General features: G+C 43.9%; 1 protein-coding gene across 1 annotated transcript in view; it reads left to right on the top strand.

Annotated features, from left to right (window-relative positions):
* Positions 1–1,225: 1,225 nt before the first annotated feature.
* Positions 1,226–22,050, top strand: part of PATL1 (PAT1 homolog 1, processing body mRNA decay factor) — a gene marked incomplete at both ends in the record, with an annotated part of 41,346 nt that continues 20,521 nt past the window's right edge. The window contains 8 exons of the mRNA XM_080719781.1: positions 1,226–1,240; positions 3,190–3,301; positions 16,255–16,472; positions 16,955–17,035; positions 18,535–18,729; positions 19,644–19,745; positions 20,558–20,647; positions 20,844–21,061. Of these exons, the coding sequence (XP_080575907.1) occupies positions 1,226–1,240; positions 3,190–3,301; positions 16,255–16,472; positions 16,955–17,035; positions 18,535–18,729; positions 19,644–19,745; positions 20,558–20,647; positions 20,844–21,061 (1,031 nt within the window). The remainder of the gene's footprint in view (positions 1,241–3,189; positions 3,302–16,254; positions 16,473–16,954; positions 17,036–18,534; positions 18,730–19,643; positions 19,746–20,557; positions 20,648–20,843; positions 21,062–22,050) is intronic.

The raw sequence follows: 22,050 nt of genomic DNA, 5'->3' as shown, positions 1-22,050 counted from the left end.
ACCAGGCAGCATTCCATCAGTTTGTGGTAACTGCCGCCGCGTGTTACCCAGTCATTACTAAGAGAGGCAGGTCTAAGTTTACCCAAAGCTCTGCGACGTTTTAGAGAGCTGCCCAAGGGCTCATGCTTGCATTTCCAAACCTGCCATTTCCAGCCTCCAAGCTCTAATTGCACACTAACATGTCAGGAATTTGCAGCATGCATGCCGCTGCTAGGCGAGGCTGCATTCTGGAGACACCCGGAGAAAGGGGTTGTGAAACCCACATGAACACTTTCTTCCCGGGACAAATTTAGTCTTTACAAGAGAAGCGAAAGTTCAGTGGGCTTGGTAAGTAACAAACCATCACACACCGGGAAGCAGCCTTCCAGGGTTTCTAAGGCTGGACTAATTCTCCTGGACTTGATCCTCCGAGGATCCCAGACCCGCTGACCTCGCTGCACGCCCCATCCCCGCAGTCCTTTAGGGCTTTCTGGCTCCACGTGCTGAAGCGCCTGGAGCCTAAATATATCATCCTGTTTAAACCACCTGGAACGTGCCTTCAGCTTCTTAAAAAACGAGCGCTGTCACCGCTCGGAGCCACGTAAATCACAGCCTTGAGCAGCTGTTGATTCTGCGGGCGGCGGGCCCCCTTCGAGGACCACGAACTTCGCATCTGTGTTTCCTTCCACCGACTCCTTGGGTCATCCTTAAAGACTCCGGGCATCCAGAAGAGTGCGCTGGACATCTGCAAAAAAAAAAAAAAAAAGGAATCTCCATTTCTCCCACCCCAAGCCCAGCCCGGGACTCTTCGGAGCCGCGTCCCGTGACAATCACAAGGATCACCAGGGTTCTCACCGCCCCGTCGGCGACCGGGACTCGTGACCCGCTCAGCTCGCGGCTCAGCGCCCCTCAGCGGCGCGCGCGGGAGGCGGGGCTGCGGGAGGCGGGGCTGCGGGGCGGGGCCGCGGGCTGCGCGTGCGCAGTGCCCCGCCGCGGGACCTCCTTCCCGCCGCCGAGACTAGGAAGCGGGCCGCCAAATCTGTCCCCGCGCAGCCGCCGGGCGCCGAGCGGTGCGGCCGCCCTGCCCGAGGCGCGCCTGCGCACGCTCCCACGCACGCTCCGGCGTACGGCGGCGGCCAGGGGTCGCGAGCCGGTGGAGGACCCGCGCGCGGAGGAGCCCGGCGAGTCGGCGCTGCCTCCCTCCCTCCCCCACTCCCCTCCCCGCTCCCTCCCCCCCTCCCCAAGAATGTTCCGCTACGAGGTGAGCTCCGGGACCGGAAGTGGCCCCGCCCGCCCGCGCCCCGCGCTCTCGCCCCCGCCGGCCCGGGCGCGGGGAGGGGGCGGCGGTGGGGTGCCCGGGCCGAGGGGCGCGCGGCCGGCCTGGGGGCGCGGGCGGGACCCCGGGCTGCGAGCCGGCTTCAGGGGCGGGACTGCCCCGTCGTGGCCGCCGGGGAGGGCCGGCCTCCGTTTCGGGGTGGGGAGGGCCCGTTAAGTGCCTTACCCCGCGCACCCCCATCCCCGCCCCGGGGGAGCGGCGGAGGGGCGAGCCCCTGTGTCTCACTGGCGGCTTTTCTTGACGAAGAGTGACCCGGGGATGCCCAGAGGCGAGTTTCCCGCCTTGTACCAGAAGCCCTCCCCCCCGGGCCCCCGCTCCCCACCCAGCACGGCGGCCCCATCCCCACGCGCAGGCCGGGGCGCGCGCCCGGCTGGCCCCCGGGCCGGCCCCACGCTGCCCGCTGTCGGGGCTCGGAGTTGGGAGGGGGCGTGTCCAGCAAAAGTTCCTTCTGGAACCGTGGAGAGCAGTGTGGGCTCGGTGACGTCCGGGGGATGTAGCAACAGTCGAGAGTCCTCCGCCACGGCTCGCTCGGTGACCTTGAGCGACTCCCGAGCGCTGGACATCAAGTTCCTGGATCTGGGTTCATCACCCAGAGCGACTTTAAGAAGCTGTGGTTGTGGTGAAGTCGATCTTCATCATTTCGGAAGGGAGTAGTGCTGGGAGAGCTCCCTCGGGTGTGGGGGCAGTTGTGTGCCTGTTTTGTGGAAGTTTGGAGGGTCTAGGATGGGTAGGAAGGCCACTAGGAGGAAGCCAGACGAGGTGTATCCCAAAGGAGCCACGAAAGAGGATGAGATTCTGATTCTGAGTCTTTGAAAATGAAGGACAGGTATATTTGTTAGGTGACCCACAACCAAACTTCGTGCAGACATGAAGATGTCGAGATACTGTGGGCAAACGTTGCGAAAATTAAGAAAAATCGGAGATTAAGTCAGCTGAATAAAACTGAAGTGGAGAGGGGAAATGTTTAAAATAGAACACAACTAAGATGATATGGTGTTACCTGCTTTTGTTCACCAATGTGTGAGGTCCAGAGAGAGACCTCAGTGGTAAGGCACTATTTAATGAGGTAAGGAGTCGATCAGAAAAATGAGTTCCCAGTGTTTAGCATAACTTTCCTAGAGTTCACTTAATTGCGAATATTAACTTTCTGTTTTATCACTGGAGTTCAGGCCAATAGGAAACAGAAAGGGAGAAGGATGTAGAAAATGAAAGGCAAACTCTAAGAATAATAAAATAGTTGAAAGCGTCAAAAGTGTAATGAAAAAAATGTGTTTTGTTGAAAAAACTCAAGCAAGATAATAAAAGTACTCATTTTTAGATGTCACCATGATTCAACCCATGATGCAAATGTTGTATGCTCGATTTTTCGAGTACTTGAGAAAATGCCATCATTAGATTCTTGATAAAATAGGGAAATGGAGAGCTGTGGTGATGCACACTTGTAACCCCAGTACTTGGGAGGCTGAAACAGGAGGATCGCAGATTCACTACCATCCTCATCTACTTAGCCAGGCCCTCTGGCTGGCATTTAGTGAAACCCTGTTTCAAAATAAAGAATAAAAAATAGAGCTGGAGCTTAGAGGTAGAATGCCCTGTGTTCAATCCTGAGTACTGCAAAAAAAAAAAAGAAAGAAAAAGAACATACAGAAAAATGGGGTTTGGAGGGTAAAGTTAAATAAGGAATAGAAAATAGAAACTGAAGGAAGATACCAAAATCTTCTGATGTCGGGGAAATTGGGAGTAGAAAAAAATGCCATCTTTACAAAAAAGTCACAATGAAGCTATTGTATTCACTGCGAAGGGAAAATGAACATTTTGAGAACATCTTAAGTGAGAACGAGGGTTTCATGAAAAGTGTTCTCTTCTCTTTCTAGTCTTTGGAGGATTGTCCTCTAGATGAAGATGAAGATGCATTTCAGGGTCTGGGAGAGGAAGATGAGGAGATTGATCAGTTCAATGATGATACTTTTGGGTCAGGTGCAGTTGGTAAGTGACATCTTTTTCTTACCATATCATCTTGATTTCTTTCTCTTTTGGGGGGGTATATGCGGTACTAGGGATTGAACCCAGGGGCATTCTACCTCTGAGCTACAGCCCCAGCCCTATTTATTATGTAACGGGGTCTTGCTAGGTTGATGAGAATCTCACTACTTACTGAGGCTGTCCTTGAACCTGTGATCCTCCTATCAGCCTCTCAAGTACTAGGATTACCAGTGTACACCGCCACGCCCAGCTGGTTTTTTGTTCTTTTCAAGTGTTTTGTCTTAGAAATAACCTCACTCATTAATTTGGCAAGATAATTGTTCATAATCTTGATCAGAAAAGTACATCTTTCACTCAGAGGAGTTAGCTCCTCTGGACCTCTTTCTGCCTTAGCAGCAAAACTGGATATTCTGTAAGCCACTATAAGGAACTAAAATGTTTAAGAGAAGTAAACATTTCTATTTAAAAGAGACTTTAAGGGCCAGGCGTGGTGGCGCATGCTTGTAATCCCAGCATTCTGGAGGCCGAGACTTAGCGAGGCCCTTCGCAGGTCAGTGAGACCCTGTTTCAAAAAATATGAAGACTAAAATAGGACTGGGGTTGTAGCTCAGAGGTAGAATGCCCCTGGGTTCCTTCCCCAGACCCGCAAAAAAAAAAAAAAAAGATTTTTTTTTTTTTTTTGGTGGTACTGGGGGTGGAACCCAGAGGCTTTCTACCTCCGGGCTATATTCCCAGACCTTTTCTTATATTTTATTTGGAAACAGGCTTTGAACCCGTGCGATCCTCCTGTCTCAGCCTCCCAAGCGCAGGGATTACAAGCGAGTGCCACCACGCCCGGCAAAAGAGATTTTAAGTAATGCTAAGTGAAGGGAACTTTTTGTTTGGAGAACAGGTAGCTTAAGGAAAACTGGTGAACTAGAAGAAAATTCAGATTCTAGTTTGTGGATATGTATGTCTTCTAGTATGTGGATACATATGTAAAATTTAGCTCGTCACTAATATAGTGCATAACCATTACTATTTCCTTAGAATAACTTTAATAACAGAACAGATTTTCATACCAAGAATTTTGGTGATGGGAAATCTTCATAAGTTTGAAAAATAAAGTGCACAGATAAAATACTTTACATCCCCAAATATAGGTGAATATCACAGGAGTTCAAGAAAGTTAAAGAGCTAAACTAAATTTAAAGCCACAGAGTTGTAAATACTGAGATAGAAATTTTAGAGAGCAAGGTTATATGATAAAATTTGGGAATAAATTTTATTTATTTTTGTGGATCTGAGGATGGAACCCAGGGGCATTTGACCTCCGAGCCACACCCCCTACATGATTTTGTATTCTTTATTTTGAAACAGGATCTCACTGAGTTGCAAAGGATCTCACTAAGTAGCTGAGACTGTCCTTGAACCATGATCCTCCTGTCACAGCCTCCTGAATGCTGGGATTACAAGCGTGTGCCACCATGCTTGACTTGAATAAAATTTATTTAGAACAAGTGGACTAATAAGTTAAAGTTTGTATATTTTTATATTTTTTTATTTTATTTTTTATTATTTATTTATTTATTTTGCCATACCAGGGATGGAACCCAGGGGCATTCTAGCTCTGAGCTACACTCCTAGCCCTATTTTTTATATTTATTTTGAAACAGGGTCTCACTGAGTTGCAAAGGGCCTCACTAAGTAGCTGAGGCTGTCCTCGAACCGCGATTCTCCTATCCCAGCCTCTTAAATGCTGGGGTTACAAGCGTGTGTCACCATGCCTGGGAAACTTGTTCTTATTTTTTTCTTTTTTTTTCTTTTTTCCAGGTCTGGGAATGAAACCCAGGGGATTCAACCTCCAAGCTACACCCCCTGCCCAGTTTTTTATTCTTTATTTTGAAACAGGGTCTCACTAAGTTGCAGAGGGCCTCACTAAGTAGCTAAGGCTGTCTATGAACCATGATCCTCTGGTCTTAGCCTTCCAAATGTTGGGATTACAAGTGTGCACCACCACACCTGGCTAAAATTTATACTTAAAAAAAAAAAAAAAAAAACAAGTAGGTAAGAATCGGTGCAGCTATTTTTTTGCTTTGACTTTTGGTGTTAGAAACAGCAATAACAGTATGTTGAAGTGTTTTAAAATTTGTGATTTCTTTGGAATAGCAGCACTTCTGACTGTGCAGCAAATATTCACAGTTAAATAAGGAAGAAAAGGAAGTTTAGCAGTACTGTTACTGCTAAAGATGCCAAGGTGTTTAGTGTCAAAAACAAAGAGCCTGGCATAGTGGTGCACACTTGTAATACCAATACTTGGGAGGTTGAGAAAAGAAGGATCAGAGCTCAAGGCCAGCCTCAGCCGCTTAGCAAGGCCCTCAGCAATTTAGTGAGACCCTGTTTCAAAATAAAACATAAAATAGGTCTGGGAGTGTAGCCAGGAGGTAGCAAGTTCCTGGGTTCCATTCCCAGTACCACAAAAAAAAATTTTAAAAAAAGGGTCTTAAAGTATTATTACAGGTACTAGTTTTTTCAGTAAACAGCTTAAATGTATTAAAGCTTGCATCGAGTTGAATGAACCTGTAAAAATAAAGTTGTCAACATTTCTGAAATTCAATAGAAAACTATAACTTTGCCATGATTGAGAGTAGCAAAAGAAATGTTTAAAATAAAACGACTCATTACAGAAGGGAAGACCTTTTGAGTGAAAGGCATAGCTTAAGAGGATACTGTCCAGGAGGATGCCAAAATCCAGGATGCTATGCTTCCCCATGGAAATTGCAGGGAAAGCTACATTGAATAGAATTACAAAGGCAAGGAACTCATTAGGATTGCAAATTGTATTGGGGAGATAGTTTAATAATAACCTGTACAGTACAATAGAGGCTAGAACATTGTGCTTGTTTCTAGAACTGTTACATAGTTCCGCACATTCTTCAATGTATAAATGAAGTTGATGAAATTGCTTTGCAGATACTATATTAATATAGTGTAGCATCTTAGTAATGTGTGACAGAAGAGAAATGGCCCTGCTTTCTCCTTGACTTGGACAGTTTTTTCTGAGTTTTGAGTTTTCCTCATAAGATCAAAATACTGCTTCTAAAAGGATATGAGAGCTGAGCGTGGTGGCGCATGCTTGTAATCCCAGCATTTGGGAAGCTGAGACAAGAGGATCAGAGTTCGTGGACAGCCTCAGCTGTTTAGTGAGGCCCTTTGCAACTCAGTGAGACCCTGTTTCGAAATAAAGAATTAAAAAATAGGGCTGGGGATGTATCTCAGAGGTAGAATGCCCCTGGGTTCCTTCTCCAGTACCACAAAAATAAGAAATAAAAAATAAAAGGATATTAGAGTGTAGAACTGTGTTTTATAGAGTAGGGAAGAAGTACATGCAGGTCAGATAAAAGTTCTTGGATGCACAGTGAAAAAACAGGTAGCAAAAAGTAAAGTCAGTGAAATAGGATATGGTTGGCTTCTTATCCTAGGACAGAGAGTGATTAAAAGAGGACTTCTTAAGCTGGGCGTGCCCAGCATTTGGGAGCCCGAGACAGGAAGATGAGACTGGAAGATTGCAGTTTGCAGACAGCCTCAGCTACTTCGTGGGGCCCTTTGCAACTCAGTGAGACCCTGTTTCAAAACAATAAAAAATAGGGCTGTGGGTGTAGCTCAGAGGTAGAATGCCCCTGGGTTCCATCTCCAGTACTGAAATTAAAAAAACAGGACTTCTTGAAGCTGCACGTTGTGGCCCATGCTTGTAATCCCAGTACTTGGGAGGCTGAGACAGGAGGATCACAGGTTCTTGGCCAGCCTCAGCAACTTTGTGAGACCCTCCAAAACTTAGACCCTATTTCAAAATAAAGAATAAAATAGGGTTGGGGTATAACTTGGAGGTAGAATGCCCCTGGGTTCAATCCTCAGTACCCCCCCCCACACACACACACACACACAAGGATTTTTTGGTCGACCAATTTTATTATGGAAGAAAAACAGATTGCTAGAAATGGCCCTTTCCATTAAGAGTGTAGTATACTTGATTGATTTTTTTTTTTTTCTTTTTTTGGTACTGGGGTGGAACCTAGAGGCTTTCTACCTCTGGGCTATACTCCCAGACCTATTTTATACTTTATTTGGAAACAGGGTCTCAATAAGTTGCTGAGAGCCTCACTAGGTACCCGAGGCTGGCTTTGAACCTGTGTGATCCTCCTGTCTCGGCCTCCCAAGCACGCAGGGATTACAAACCACCACGCCTGGCTATTGATTGATCTTAATTCCTAAAGTATCTTCAGCCTGTGACTTGTTTGGAACACCTCTGCAGACACATAGCTAGTATCTCAAGTTTTACCCAGTAGGTGAAGTGACATGTTTTGATTTGATAATTTTTAATTCATGGAGTTGGTGTTGTTAATAACACTTGTTAGTGTGGTGGATATTTTGAGTGTTCTGATGCCACCTTTCCCTAAACACTAATCATTATCTTCTGCATTTTAAAAGTTTTCATTACCAGGTGTGGTGGCTTACCCTTGTAATCATTGCACTTGGGAGACTGAGACAGGAGGATCATGCAGGTTCAAAATCAGTTTCAGCCACTTAGTGAGGCTGTCAGAAAGTTGGTGAGACCCTGTTTCAAAATAAAAAGAATAAAAACTAGGGCTGAGGGTGTAGCTTGGAGGTAGAATGCCCCTCAGTTCAATCCCCAGTACCACAAAAGAGAGGTGGGGAGGATGGGGGGAGGCACAAGCTTACATCTACATATGCTAGGCATCATTTTATATTTATTTATTCATTTATTTATTTATTTATTTATTTATTTTTGCAAGTGTGGGGATGGAACCCAGGGGCATTAAACCTCCGAGCTACACCCCCTGCCCTATTTTTTATTCTTTATTTTGAAACAGGGTCTCACTGAGTTGCAAAGGGCCTCACTACGTAGCTGAGGCTGTCGGCGAACCACGATCCTCCGGTCTCAGTTCCCAAATGCTGGGATTACAAGCGTGCGCCACCACGCTCGGCTTGCTAGGTATCATTTTAAATGTTTTACCACGTTATTAGTCCTTACTGCAGCCTTGCGAGGCTTTACTATTATTCTCATTTTAGCAAATGAGGAAGCAGAATTATTGAGAGGTTCAGTAGCTATAAATACAATTAGTGTAAACTACCAGTTATGTTAAAATTGTCTTTGGGAAATATCTGGAAAGCTCTTGCTTTCACTTGGACGGACTGCCCATTCTTTCTACTTCCCTTTTCTTGATAGGTGCTGCAATCTTTAGGGACTGAGAGTGCCTTAAAATTAAATCACCTCTACTTCCTTTTTATTAAAAAAAAAAACCCTCAAAAGATAAGCCATAGGGGCACTAAACTATTAAGTTTATAGAAATAGTCTGGAATTCAGTAGCCCACATCAGAATTTAGGGGATACAGATATCACCTCTCATTTCTCTGCTATTCTTTTGCCTGTGTGTTATCATTTTGGCCATAATATATTGGAGCCAAACATTGGCATATTAAGTAAATATATTTTTAGGTCAAAAAGACAGGATAAATATTCATTTACACTAAAGGCATAATATCTCTGGCATACCATTTCAGTGTGTGTGTGGGGTACTCGGATGGGACCCAGGGGCTTTCTACCTCTGGGCTATATTCACATACCTATTTTCTATTTTATTTGGAAACAGGGTCTCACTAAGTTGCTGAGAGCCTCACTCAGTAGTTGAGGCTGGCTTCGAACCTGTGTGATCCTCCTGTCTCAGCCTCCCAGGTACTGGGATTACAAGCATGTGCCACCACGCCCGGCTTCAAAAATTTTTTTTATAATAAGAATGAGAAAAAACAATCACAATTACAATATTCAATGACAGATTACTTTATGGAACATGGCTCTTTAAACAGCATGCTTATTTATTTATTTATTTATGGTGCTGGGAGTGGAACCCAGAGTCTTTCTACCTCCGGGCTATACTCCCAGACCTTTTTTTTTTTATAATTTTTATTTGGAAACAGGGTCTCACTTAAGTTGCTGAGACTGGCTTTGAACCCGTGTGATCCTCCTGTCTCAGCCTCCCAAGCGCGGGGATTACAGGCGTGCGCCACCACGCCCAGCTAAACAGCATTTTAAAAACATTTTTGTTCTTGATATTTGGTTTGGGTTTATTTTGGTTTTTGTTGTCATAGTGGGTTTTTGGGTGTGTGTGTGTGTGTGTGTGTGTGTGTGTGTGTGTGTGTGTGTGTGCGCGCTCAGCATGAGCCTGGGGGCATTCTACCTCTGAGCTATACCCCCAAATATCCCCAGTCCTATTTTATTTTATTTTTGCCATACTGGGGATGGAACCCAGGGACATTCTACCTCTGAGCTACGCATTCTACCGCTGAGCTACATATCCAGCCCTATTTCTTACCATTTATTTTGAAACAGGGTCTCCTTGAGTTGCAAAGGGCCTTGCTAAGTAGCTGAGGCTATTCGTGAACCTCAATCCTCCTGTCTCAGCCTCCCACATGCTGGGATTACAAGCATGTATCACCATGCCTGGCTTTTTTTTTTTTTTTCTAATTTCTTTTCCAGTTTTTAAAATTTTATATTTATTAGTACATCTCAATTATACAGTGGCAAAATTCACAGTGTCAGATGTGCATATACATAAAAACACATTTTTTGGTGTGTGGTACTAGGAATTTAATCCAGTGGCATTCTACATCCAAGGTACACCCCAGCCCTATTTTATTTTTTTCATTTTGAAACGGAGTCTTACCAAGCTTCTGAGGCTGGCTGTGAACCTGTGGTCTTCCATCTTAGCTTCCTGAGTAGTGGGATTACAGACATGTGCCACTGCACCCAGCTAAGTACAGTATGACCAGTTTCACTACCCAGGATGCCCCGTCCCTCCTACTCCCTCCCATTCCCCAAATGCTGCCCTAGCGGGGATACATGTACAGCCTTTGCTTAGAGGGAGACCAAGGATGTTGTTCCCCTCATCACAGTGGCCTCAGATTCCTATTTGGTGTATTATAAACAAAAGAACCATTCTTTTGGCCCCCTGTTCTGAGCATACCCCGCTATTTTTTTTATTTTTGAATCTAAGTTGCACAGGGCCTCACTAAGTTGCTGAGCCTGGCAGCGAACCTACTTACCCTCCGATCTCAATCTCCCATGGACTAGGTAAAACATTATTTTTGTTTCTTTGGTTTGACTTTGTTTCTGGTACTGTGGATTGAACTCAGGTATTCTAGACTCTGAGCTACACTCCCTTTTTATTTTATTATTTGGAAACAGAGTCTCACAAACTTACAGCCTCACTAAATTGCTGAGGCTGGCTTTGAACCTGCAAACTTCCTGTCTCAGCCTCTCAAGTACTGGGATTACAAGCATGCACCACCACGCCCGGCTGTAAAACATTACTTTTAAGAGCAAGTAGGTTATCCATATTTGGTGGATCTGGTAAAGTTAGCAAATATGAATATAGGAAGCAATGAATGAAAAACAGGCAATTTAGACGTCTGTTGCATGAAAACCAACCAACCCACTAACAAATTAACTTCTTGAGTTTGGGAAATATAAGAAAATCCCTTCCAGATTATACACTCCCATTCTTGGCATTATTGAGCTAGTAAAACTGCAACAACAACAAAAAAAAAAGCTGAGTGTGGTAGCACATGTTTGTAATCCCAGCATTTGGGAGACTGAGACAGGATTGTGGTTTGAGGGCAGCCTCAGCTACTTAGTAAGGCCTTTTGCAACTCAGTAAGACCCTGTTTCAAAATAAAGAATAAAAATTAGGAATGAGGCTGTAGAATGCCCCTGAATTCCATCCCTGGTACTGCCCAAAAAATTTGCCTTTCTTAGCTTACTCTTACTTACCTAGGATGATACAGATATATTACTGTTGTTGTTGTTGTTGCTTTTGGTTTTTTTGTTTGTTTGTTTTTGTTTTGTTTTTGGTGGTGGTGGTGGTTCTGGGGATTGAATCCAGGAACATTCTACCTCCCAAGTACACTCCCAGTCCTCCTTTTTATCTTTTATTTTGAAACAGGGTCTCACTAAATTGCATACGGTGTCACTGAGTTGTTGTGGTTGGCTACAAACCTGAGATCCGTCTTAGCCTCCAAAATACTGGGATTACAAGCATGCGCCATCATATCTGCTCTTTCCTTGAGCCTGATTCTTCTATCTATCTGCCAAGTACTGGGATTACAGGCATGTGTCACCACACGCTGCTGACACAATTGATTTTTAATTACACTATCCTTTAAGAGCATTTCAGACTAATAGTCATTTAAATTACTACTGTAGTTTTTATCAAAGTGCATTTTCTCCCTTTTTGCTATGTTTATCAGAGAAGGGGCTACCTTAAGTTCCTTTCTGTAAGAGGAAGAGTGTCACCTACCTGGGCACTTGGGTAAGTGGGCACTGTTGAGAAGGGAAGAAAATCCCATATGGTAAGAATGAAGACCGATGTCCTAGAGGATTAGATGGGGATATTTGATGGTTTTTGCACACAATCTTTAACCCAGTGAAAAATTGTTCTCAGTCAGTGATAAAATGGTTCCCAATTTAAGGATTCCTTATTACAACTAATGTATTCTATCATAGTGCTCAAAGAGTAGACAGTGGGTCTTAGGCAAAATTGTAAACTTGAAAGTCCCGTTTCCCTTACTCTCAGATCATTAGTGTTATGTGATACATTGTTATGTAATTTTAGCTGGGCGTGGTGATGCACTTGTAATCCCAGAATTTGGGAGGCTGAGGCAGGAGGATTGGGCAGGGTCGAAGCCAGCCTTAGCTACTTGGTGAGGCCCTTTGCAACTCAGGGAGACCCTGTTTCAAAACAAAGAATAAAAATAGGGCTGGGGGTGTAGCTCGGAGGTAGAAGGTCCCTGGGTTCCATCCCCAGTACCGCACAAAAATAAAAAAGGCACATGTTAAGTGTTATAGTCTGATCTTGAAAAGAACTTAGCCCTCTTGAATATTCATTTGAGATTCTAAGATATATATAATATTTCTTCCCTCTTTTTTTTTTTTTTTGTGGTACTGGGGGTCCTGGAAACCTTCTATCTCCGGGCTACACTCCCAGACCTATTTTTATGTTTTTATTTGGAAATAGGGTCTCGTAAGCCAGTGAGGCTGGCTTCGAACCTGTGCGATCCTCCTGTCTCCACCTCCCAAGCGTGGGGATTACAAGCGTGCGCCACCACGCCCAGTGTTATATATAATATTTCTCATTGAATTCTCATTGTATTCTCATTGAAAAATTGCAAATCATCCAGATGGTTTTTCAGCAAGGAATTCTGGTTTCTCAGTCTAGTGGAATCTTTTATAAGTTATTAAAAAGAATGAGCCAGGCATGGTGGCGCATGCTTGTAATCCCAGCATTTGAGAGGCTGATACTGGAGGATTGCGGTTCACAGACAGCCTCAGCTACTTAGTGAGGCCCTTCGCAACTCAGTGAGACTGTTTCAAACATTTAAAAAAAAAAAAAAGTAGGGCTGGAGGTGTAGCTCAGAGGTACAAAGCCCCTGGGTCCCATCCCCAGTACTGCAAAAAAAAAAACACCAGGAATTATCAGTAGTTCTGTCTGTTGTATGCATGCATATATGAAAAGATCTCCAAGATGTATTGCTTAAATAAAAAGAATTTAAATTTTATAGTTATATTTCTTAAAATTAGCTTTGGAATTGTTGAGAGCTTTGACATTTTAAGTTACTTATTCAAAAATAAGTATTTGAATTTCTTTTAACAAACGTGTATTTTTTTTTTTTTTCAGTACTGGGGATGGAACCCAGGGGCATTCTACCTCTGAGCTACACCCCCAGCCCTATTTTTTGATTGTTTTGAAATACAGTCTCACTGAGTTGCAAAGCACCTCACTAAGTAGTAGCTAAGGCTGTCCACGAACCAAGATCCTTCTGTCTCAGCCTCCCAAATGCTGGGATTACAAGCATGTGCCACCACATCTGGCCAAATGTGTATTTTCTTTGTAAGCAGAAAGGAAGTATATGTCTATTTCTGATTATAAAGGGATTACCCAAGCCGGGCATCATGGGATTTGGTGGCTCAAGCTAGCAATCTCAGTATTTGGGAGGCTGGGACAGGAGGATCTCAGGTTCATGACCAGCCTCAGCAACTTCATGATATCATCTGCATCCTAGTGAGACCTGTTTCAAAATTAAGAATAAAATAGGGGTGGAGGTATAGCCGGGGAGTGCCCCTGGGTTCATTCCCAGCACTGCAAAAATAAATAAGTAGGATTAACTGTTATTTCTGACTGTTGCTGTTGATTTTTTTGGTGGGTGTGGGTCTGGGGCTGGAACCCAGGGGCATTCAACCTTCGAGCTACACCCTCTGCCCTATTTTTTTTTTTTAATTCTTTATTTTGAAACAGTGTCTCACTAAATTGCGGAGGTGAACTGTAGTCCTCCTGATTCAGCCTCCCAAATGCTGGGATTACAAGCGTGCACCACCACATTCGGCTTGACTGTTGACTTTTTTAGAACATGTATAGTATATACAGAAGAGTTTGTTTTTGTATTGTAAAATAATTCATATATGGATATGATATAGGTAGAATGAAAACAGGAGGGTTATTTAGAGAAAGTTTCAAGCTAAAAGGAGCAGAATTATGAGTAGAGCATTTATGAGAGAAACAAAATGTAATGAGTCCAAGAGAACTAGCTAACGCGAGACTCTGAAGTGATGCTGTATCAGCATAATGAATGAGAAAGCAGCCCTGCTGTCAGTGCTACAGACCAGTTACGTGCAGGAAGAGCAAAGACAGAGGTAAAACAGAAGAGGACTTGGCCCTGGTACAAGTCCTGACTGGCTTCCAGGATAGACCATCTCCCTTCCCCTAACCTGCTTTCAGTGCAGTAGGCAGAATGATTCTTTCAAAAAATTAAGCCGGAACCAGAAGTGGTGGCGCACTCCTGTAATCCCGGTACTTGAGAGGCTGAGACAGGAGGATCTCAGGTTCAAAGCCACACTTAGCAACTTAGTGAAGCCTTCTGTAACTTAATGAGACCCTATTTTAAAATAAGAAAATCGGGCTAAGGGTATAACCTGGAGGTAGAATGATTCTAGGTTCAATTCCCAGTAACCCCCCCCCCCAAAAAAAAAAGGAAAAAAGTTAAGCCAGACATGGTGACTCACGCTATAATCCCAGTACTGGGGAGGCTGAGACCAGATAACAGGTTCAAGGAGAGCCTGAGCAACTTAATGAGACCCTCAGCAACTTAGCAAGACCCTGTTTCTTTTTTTTCCTTTTTTTTTTTTTTTGGTAGTAGCACTGGGGTTCCTAGAAGCCCTTCTACCTCCGGGCTACACTCCCAGACCTATTTTATACTTTTTTATTTTTAGAAACAAGGTCTCTTGAGCTGGGCGTGGTGGTGAATGCTTGTAATCCCTGCGCAAAAGGTCTGGGAGTATAGCCTGGAGGTAGAAAGCCTCTGGGTTCCACCCCTGGTACCACCAAAAAAATAAACAGGGTCTCTTAAGCCAGTGGGGCTGGCTTCAAACCAGTGCGATCCTCCTGTCTCCACCTCCCAAGCGCGGGGGATTACAAGTGTGCGGCACCACGCCCGGCTAAGACCCTGTTTCAAAATACAAAATAGATTTGGAGTGTAGCTGGGAGGTAGAATGCCCCCTGGGTTCAATCTCCAGAGCAGGGGGTGGGGGGAAAGCCACATTAAAACTTCCATTAGTCCAGGCGTGGTGACACATGCTTGTAATCCCCAAGCTTGGGAGGCTGAGACAGGAGGACTGCCCAGGTTCAAAGCCAGCCGTAGCTACATAGTGAGGCTCTCAGCAACTTAGTGAGACCCTGTTTCCAAATAAAATATAAAAGTAGGTCTGGGAGTATAGCCCGGAGGTAGAAAGCCCCTGGGTTCCACCCACAGTACCACCAAAAAAAAAAAAAAGTAAAAAAAAAAAAAACTTGCATCAGCCTTACCCGATGCAGTCAGAGTGAGCCAGAGACCCTGAGCACAGTCCTCTCCTGCTCTCACTTTGTTCTAGCCTCTTCCTTTGCTCAGTGCATTCCAAACAGCCCCCCTGGCTATTCCTCAAGAGTGTCCATCTACTACTGAGTGTTTCTCTGCCTGCTCCTTAAAATCTCTGCTCAGTTCTCATCTTTTCAGTGTAGCCTGCCGCTGATCATCTATTCAAAATGTTCGGTTTGCCTTAATCCTTATTTCTGTAACATTTCACCTAGTATGTTATCTTATCTACTTTTTCAGTATCTTTATTGTCCATCTGTCTCTTCCCTGCTTGAATAAAAGCTACACCCATATACCTAAAAGTGGTGCTTGTCTCAGAATACTTAACAAATATTAATTGATTGAAATTAATTTCTTAAAACAACTGGTAAAGAAGATTGCAATTATAGTTTAAGAGAAAGTTCTATGCTAGTATACAGATTTTGTTTTTTGTTTTTTGGGGGTTGTTTTTTTTGTTTTTTTTTTTTTGTTTTTGTTTTTTTTTTTTTTGGTACTGGGTATTGAACCCAGGGGCATTCTACCTCTGAGCTGCACCCTCAGCCCTTTTTTTTTTTTTTAAACAAGGTCTTGCTAGGTTGATGAGAGTCTCTACTTGTGTGGCTGTCCTTGAACCTGCGATCCTCTGGTCTCAGTCTCCCAAGCACTGGGATTATAGGCATATGCTACCACACTCAGCTAGTATATGGACTTTAACTTGCCTTTGAAGTTTTTGCATGAAATGTCATGGACTCTCAAGACTAACAGGTGGTGACATGTTTTAATCTATTAATCCAAATGCTTGCATCTTATCCCGTGAAGATGTTTTTTGCTTGTAATAGTGAAAGCCCACTTTATGTGTCTCTTGGTATAAACTTTTTTCCATGTTTCCAAGTGGAAACTTCCTATCATCTGGATTTGGATTATTCATTTGATTAATAGATGACTTTCACAAAACTTACGTGTAAAAGCTTTGGTTTCAGTATGAGCTCTATTTCTCACCTAAACTGTTTGTCTGATAGATGATGATTGGCAGGAAGCGCACGAGCGCCTGGCTGAGCTGGAAGAGAAGCCCCCGGCGGCAGCCAGTGAGCAGACTGGCGATGGGGAGAGGGATGAGATGGACTTGCTGGGTGACCAGGAGGAGACTCTGGCAGAAAGACTCAGCGAGATGGTGATCGAGAACGAACTAGAAGACCCAGCTATCATGCGGGCCGTGCAGACCAGGCCAGTATTGCAAGTGAGTAAGTTATTCTGGCTTGAGAACTATAGCAGGCTGATCATTAAAATGAACTGTTGAAGCCAGGCGTGGTGGCGCACCCTTATAATCCCAGTACTTGGAAGGCTGAGACAGGAGGATCACAGGTTCACACTTAACCTCAGCTACTTAGTGAGGCCTCTGCAACTTGGTGAGTCCCTGTTTCAAAATAAAGAATAGGGCCATGGATGTAGCTTGGAAGTAGAATGTCCCTTGGGTACATCACTGGTACCATAAAAAAATCAAACACAATGAAATGTTGAGCTTTGCCATGATAAATTATATATGCCATAGAAAATTATAATTCCTGATGATAGCAATTCTAGCGATGAAGTTTGGGATAACTGTGTCTTCTGGAGAATCTTATTCTGAAGTAGTTGAGGTTTTTTTGCAACCTGTTCCAAATAGCAGATGAGTCATCCAGAAAATCCATACTATTCCAGTATGTTTTCCTTCTTTTGTAGCCTCAACCAGGAAGTCTGAATTCTAGCATCTGGGATGGATCCGAAGTTCTGAGACGAATCCGAGGACCTCTACTTGCTCAGGTATTAAACATTGTTTCTTTATATAAAATTACTAATATTAGGCATAGTGAAGCACACCTGTAATCCCAATACTGGGAGGCTGTGACAGGAGGATCACAGGTTTGAAGATAGGATCAGCAACCTAGTGAGACCCTGTTTCAAAACAAAACATAAAAAGGGCTGAGGTGTGCCAGGCGTGGTGGCGCACGCTTGTAATCCCCGCGCTTGGGAGGCAGAGACAGGAGGATCCAGCAGGTTCAAAGCCAGCCACGCTGGCTTAGGAGACCCTGTTTCCAAATAAAAATGTAAAAATAGGTCTGGGAGTGTAGCCCGGAGGTAGAAGTGCTTCCAGGAACCCAAGTACCATCAAAAAAAGGGGGGGGGGGGCTGAGGTGTGCCCAGCATGTTGGCGCACACTTGTAATCCTAGCATTTAGAAGACTGAGACGGGAGGATTATGGTTCACAGACAGCCTCAGCTAATGAGGCCCTTTGCAACTCATTGAGACCCTGTTTCAAAATAAAGAATAAGCCGGGCATGGTGGCACACACTTGTAATCCCAGTGCTTGGGAGGCTGAGATAAGATCGTGCAGGTTCGAAGCCAGCCTCAGCTACTTAGTGAGGCTCTCAGTAGCTTAGTGAGACCCTGTTTCCAAATAAAAAAATTTAAGAAAAAAGAAATAAAGAATAAAAAAATGGGGCTGGGGCTGTAGCTCGGAGGTAGGATACCCCTGGGTTCCATCCCCAGTGCCACAAAAAAAATAAAAAGGGCTGAGATGTAGCTCAGAGCTAGAATGCCCCTGAGGTGTATCTCAGAGCTAGAATGACCCTGAGTAGTTCAGTCCTTAGTAACACACACACACACACACACACACACACACACACAGTATTTATATGCAAATTATTAAATTGGTTCTTGATGTAATTCTTCCTTATAGTAAGAATATATAGATATCATTTGTCAGTTTTGTCAACTATTACATTTGTCAACTATTACATTCAGCACTTAAACATGTTTATGTGCCCTGCAATAAAGTTGGAGAGGAAGCAATTAGAATTCACATTTCTCAGTGTATGATTTGAATTACTTCAAAAGTAGGCAAAGCTGTAGGGACAGAGAACTGACCGTTGTTTGCCAGTGGTTGAATATGGCACAAGGGTTGACTATAAAGAGATAATACAAAGGGATGTGCGGGAATGATAAAATTGTGCTATAAAGATTTTAAAAATAATTTATCAAAAACATTTTGCAGCTGGGCATGATGGTGCACACTTGTAATCCCAGCATTTGGAAGGCTGAGACAGGGGGTCCGGGTTCAAAGACAGCCTCAGCTACTTAATGAGGCCCTTTGCAACTCAGTGAGACCCTGTTTCAAAATAAAAAATAGGGCTGGGCGTATAGCTCGGAGGTAGAATGCCCCCGGGTTCCATCCCTAGTGCTAAAAAGAAAAGGCATCTATAGAGATTATTAGCACATTTCAAATGAGCTCATTTCTATTTCCTAACTACTTCGTCAATTAGGAAATGCCTACGGTGTCTGTATTAGAGTATGCCTTGCCTCAGAGGCCCCCACAGGGCCCAGAAGATGAGCGGGACCTTTCTGAACGTGCATTACCAAGGCGGTCAACGTCGCCCATCATTGGGAGTCCTCCTGTCAGAGCTGTCCCCATAGGCACCCCACCTAAGCAGATGGCCGCACCAAGCTTCAACCAGCAGGTACCTCTCATTAACAGGCACTCAGCCCAGAATATTGGGCATCTGGGCAAAATTATTTGGGAGATTGGTGATGCTGGGAGGAGGGTGGAAGCTCTGGGTAGGCATTAGATTAGAAAGAAAAATAGCCAGAGGAAAAGTTAGTACAAATAACAGGCACATTCCCTAATAGCCTTTACTGCTGCTGTTGCTGCTGCCTTTTAACTGGGGAGAAAAAGGGTAGTTAACCACATTTAGTACGTAGATACTTTTTTTAAAGTGTTCACTGACTGCCCAACACATGGCAGAGAGAAAACTGAAAGCTGGGGGGAATGGGAACACACAGCATTGTCCACATCCCTTTTTACCTTTAAGATATCCCTGCTTTCCCTAGAGCCTGTGCAGTCCTGTTCCATAGACTTTCCTCCACCTGAAACCAGCAGCTGAAAAGGAAGGCCAATTTGGAAGGTATGGGGGGAGGGTGGTGTTGGTATGGCCTAGTTAGGCTCAATATCCTATGAAATGGTGGAGTCACAATGTATTACAAAATTGCTGAGCATGGCGGCCATATCACAGAGTAGAACTTAGTTAATCCTCCAGCTTTCTTATCATTCCTTTCTCCCTCATTGCTACCAAAATATAACCTCTTGGCGAGAATTTGCAAGTCGGAATATCTGCTGGTACCTCCCTCAGATAGCCTGGAAGGGTGGGGACAACTGGAGAATTAGCTAAGTCTTCCTCAGTTCAAACAGTACTTCACTTGGCTTTTGAGAGGAATTGACCAAGGTTTTGTGTGGGACCCATAGCTATAGCATTTTGCTTAGAAGTAGGGTTTTGCATTGAGTTCTCTGTCTCTACCAGTACTTGAGGGGAGGGAGTATAGGTAGAAGAAAAACTGATTTCATTGAGTGCAGTTGTGTATATGTTTGTCCTAATAGATTCTGTGTCCGAAGCCTGTCCATGTTCGGCCCCCGATGCCTCCACGTTATCCTGCTCCCTATGGTGAGAGGATGTCGCCAAACCAGCTCTGCAATGTCCCGGTATGTCACTTTACAACCTCGCAAGAATGCGCAGCATGAACTTACGATCACTGCCTATGTGATCAGCATGGAGAAATGCCAGAATCTCCTTAATCGTACTCATTTTTTATAGTCCCCAGGTCAAAGGGCATGGTTTATGTGTTTCTTTTTTTTTTTTTTTTTTCTTTGCAGGTCTGGGGATGGAACCCAGGGGCTTTTGACCTTTGAGCTATACCCCCTGCCCTGTTTTTTATTCTTTATTTTGAAACAGGGTCTCACTAAGTTGGGGAGGGCCTCTCTAAGTAGCTGAAGCTGTCGGTGAACCAAGATCTGGTCCTCCTGTCTCAGCCTTCCAAATGCTGGGATTAGAAGCTTGCGCAGCCACCATGCCCCGCTTTCATGTGTTTATATCAGTTCTTTTCTTTAAAAATCTAAAGCTGGGCGTGGTGGCGCATGCTTGTAATCCCAGCATTCGGGTGGTTGAGACTTGAGGATCTCGGCTCACAGACAGCCTCAGCTACTTAATGAGGCCCTCCATGACACAGTGAGACCAGGTTTCAAAATAAAGAATAAAAAATAGGGCAGGGGGCATAGCTTGGAGGTTGAATGCCCCTGGGTTCCATCCCCAGACCCGCCAAAAAAAAAAAAATCTAAGCTTATTCTTATCATCTGGTTTCCTGCTACTTTAGTATGTCATTCTACTTTTCCAAGGTTATTCTTTTTGTGCAGAGCTCTGTAGTTTTAGAGTTTTTATAAGTTTATATTTCTACTGTGTTCCCTTATTATAATGATTTACCTGTTTCATAATACAGGTATTTTTTCTTTTTCCTTAGAACTCTTCCCTCCTGGGTCACCCTTTTTCTCCAAATGTTCCTCCTGTTCTCAGCCCCCTCCAGAGAGCACAGCTTCTAGGAGGAGCACAGGTGAGCCTGTGATTAACCTGTCTGTAAAGAACTCTTCTTCTTTTGCTATTAATCATTCCTATGTCTTAGTTTTGTTTTTGTTTTTTGTTTTTTTACTTTTTCAAAAAAAGTTATTGATGGAAACACTATTAACTTTTCTGTGGATAAAAGCAGAGAGGCTTGCTAATTAAATCTAAGATTGTTTCCCTCTTTGCAGTTACAGCCTGGACGCATGTCTCCCAGCCAGTTTGCACGGGTCCCTGGGTTTGTTGGTAGTCCACTTGCTGCCATGAATCCCAAGTTGCTTCAAGGGCGAGTTGGGCAGATGCTTCCCCCAGCACCAGGCTTCCGTGCCTTCTTTAGTGCTCCACCCCCTGGTACAACACCTCCACAGCAGCACCCTCCTGGCCCAGGCGCTCATCTGCAAAACCTAAGGTATACTAAGCATGCCACCCTTTATCCAGTGTAGCCAAGTCTGTTGGTCATCATTTAGTTTTATAATGTAAAAAGGTCTCGATATTTGCTAACTGAAATATTTTGAGATGTTGTTGGATCCTCAGGTTGGCAGATAGAGAAATGTTTGACAAACTCCAGACTTTGTTACATTGTCTTCAAGAATTTTATTTTTCTGTGTATATGTTACTCATATCTCATTTAATAGCCATCTTACAAGTATCACACACTGAATACACAGTGCTAATCAATTGAGAATGATCCTAAAAGTAGAATGTGGTGGTGCATGCATTAAGAGGCTGAGACAGAAGGAACGTGGGTTCTCAGACAGCCTCTGCAACTTACTGAGATCCTGCTTAAAAATAAAGATTAAAAATCTAGGTGTGGTGGCACATGCTTGTAATCCTAGCATCCGGGAAGCTGAGACAGGAGGATCACGGTTCTCATCGTGAAGCCCTTTGCAACTCAGTGAGACCCTGTTTCAAAATAAAGAATAAAAAATAGGGCTGGGGGTGTAGCTCGGAGGTAGAATGCCCCTGAGTTCCATCCCCAGTACCGCAAAAAATAAATAAAGATTAAAAAGTAGGGCTGGGGGTGTAGCTTGTAGGTAGAGTGCCCTGGGTTCAATCCTCAGTACTACAAAAAAGAAAAGAAAAAGAAAGAAAAAGAATGACTGTATGTAAGGATCAGAAATAGAATGCTGATTAACCTCAGCCCTAGCTAAGTTGCTTGCCTCTACCCTCTGATTTCATAATAAGAGAGACTCAGATTTTTGATTTGGTGGAACTGTGTTTCATAACATATGTTGTGTCAGGGTTCTCCAGAGAAACCGAACCAAAGGAAGATACATGTAGAGAGAAACAGTTAATTAACTCATTATGGAGGCTGGCAAATCAAGATTTAATAGGGTTGACCAGTAGGCCAGAAACTAAGATAAGCATTGCAGTTGCCTTCTTGAATTTGAAATATAT

This window comes from Muscardinus avellanarius, assembly GCF_963383645.1.
Source record: "Muscardinus avellanarius genome assembly, chromosome: 1".
In the NCBI taxonomy this organism is placed as follows: domain Eukaryota; kingdom Metazoa; phylum Chordata; class Mammalia; order Rodentia; family Gliridae; genus Muscardinus; species Muscardinus avellanarius.
This window is presented reverse-complemented; position numbering and strand designations above follow the sequence as displayed.